The sequence below is a fragment of the Mesitornis unicolor genome, unplaced genomic scaffold (assembly GCF_000695765.1).
Source record: "Mesitornis unicolor isolate BGI_N332 unplaced genomic scaffold, ASM69576v1 scaffold36932, whole genome shotgun sequence".
NCBI classification, from domain to species: domain Eukaryota; kingdom Metazoa; phylum Chordata; class Aves; order Mesitornithiformes; family Mesitornithidae; genus Mesitornis; species Mesitornis unicolor.
In genome coordinates this window covers 10,639-10,878 of record NW_010171969.1, presented here as the reverse complement: position 1 = coordinate 10,878, position 240 = coordinate 10,639, and the positions used below count along the sequence as shown (strand labels likewise).

Genomic DNA, 240 nt, shown 5'->3' with positions numbered 1-240 from the left:
CCGTCCCCCAGCTGGTCCAGTGCATCAACTGGAAGACATCCTACAGCCAACCCATCCTCCTGCTCAAAGGGGTCGGCACCAAGTGCTGGGCCCCCGAGGCGGCCTACGGCCTCCACGCTCTCTACCAGGGAGGCCTGTTTGAGCTGAAGGCCGGCGATGAGCTCTTCGTCTCTGTCTCCTCCTTGGCCATCGACTACGACGACGCAGCCGCCAGCTACTTTGGGGCCTTCCGGCTCGACC

General features: G+C 64.2%; 1 protein-coding gene across 1 annotated transcript in view; it reads left to right on the top strand.

Annotated features, from left to right (window-relative positions):
- Positions 1-239, top strand: part of LOC104537364 (tumor necrosis factor ligand superfamily member 10-like) — a gene marked incomplete at both ends in the record, with an annotated part of 1,946 nt that extends 1,707 nt beyond the window's left edge. The window contains 2 exon segments of the mRNA XM_010180214.1: positions 1-4; positions 6-239. The exon segment at positions 1-4 is cut by the window's left edge and continues 214 nt beyond it. Of these exon segments, the coding sequence (XP_010178516.1) occupies positions 1-4; positions 6-239 (238 nt within the window).
- Between the last annotated feature and the right edge of the window lies 1 nt (position 240).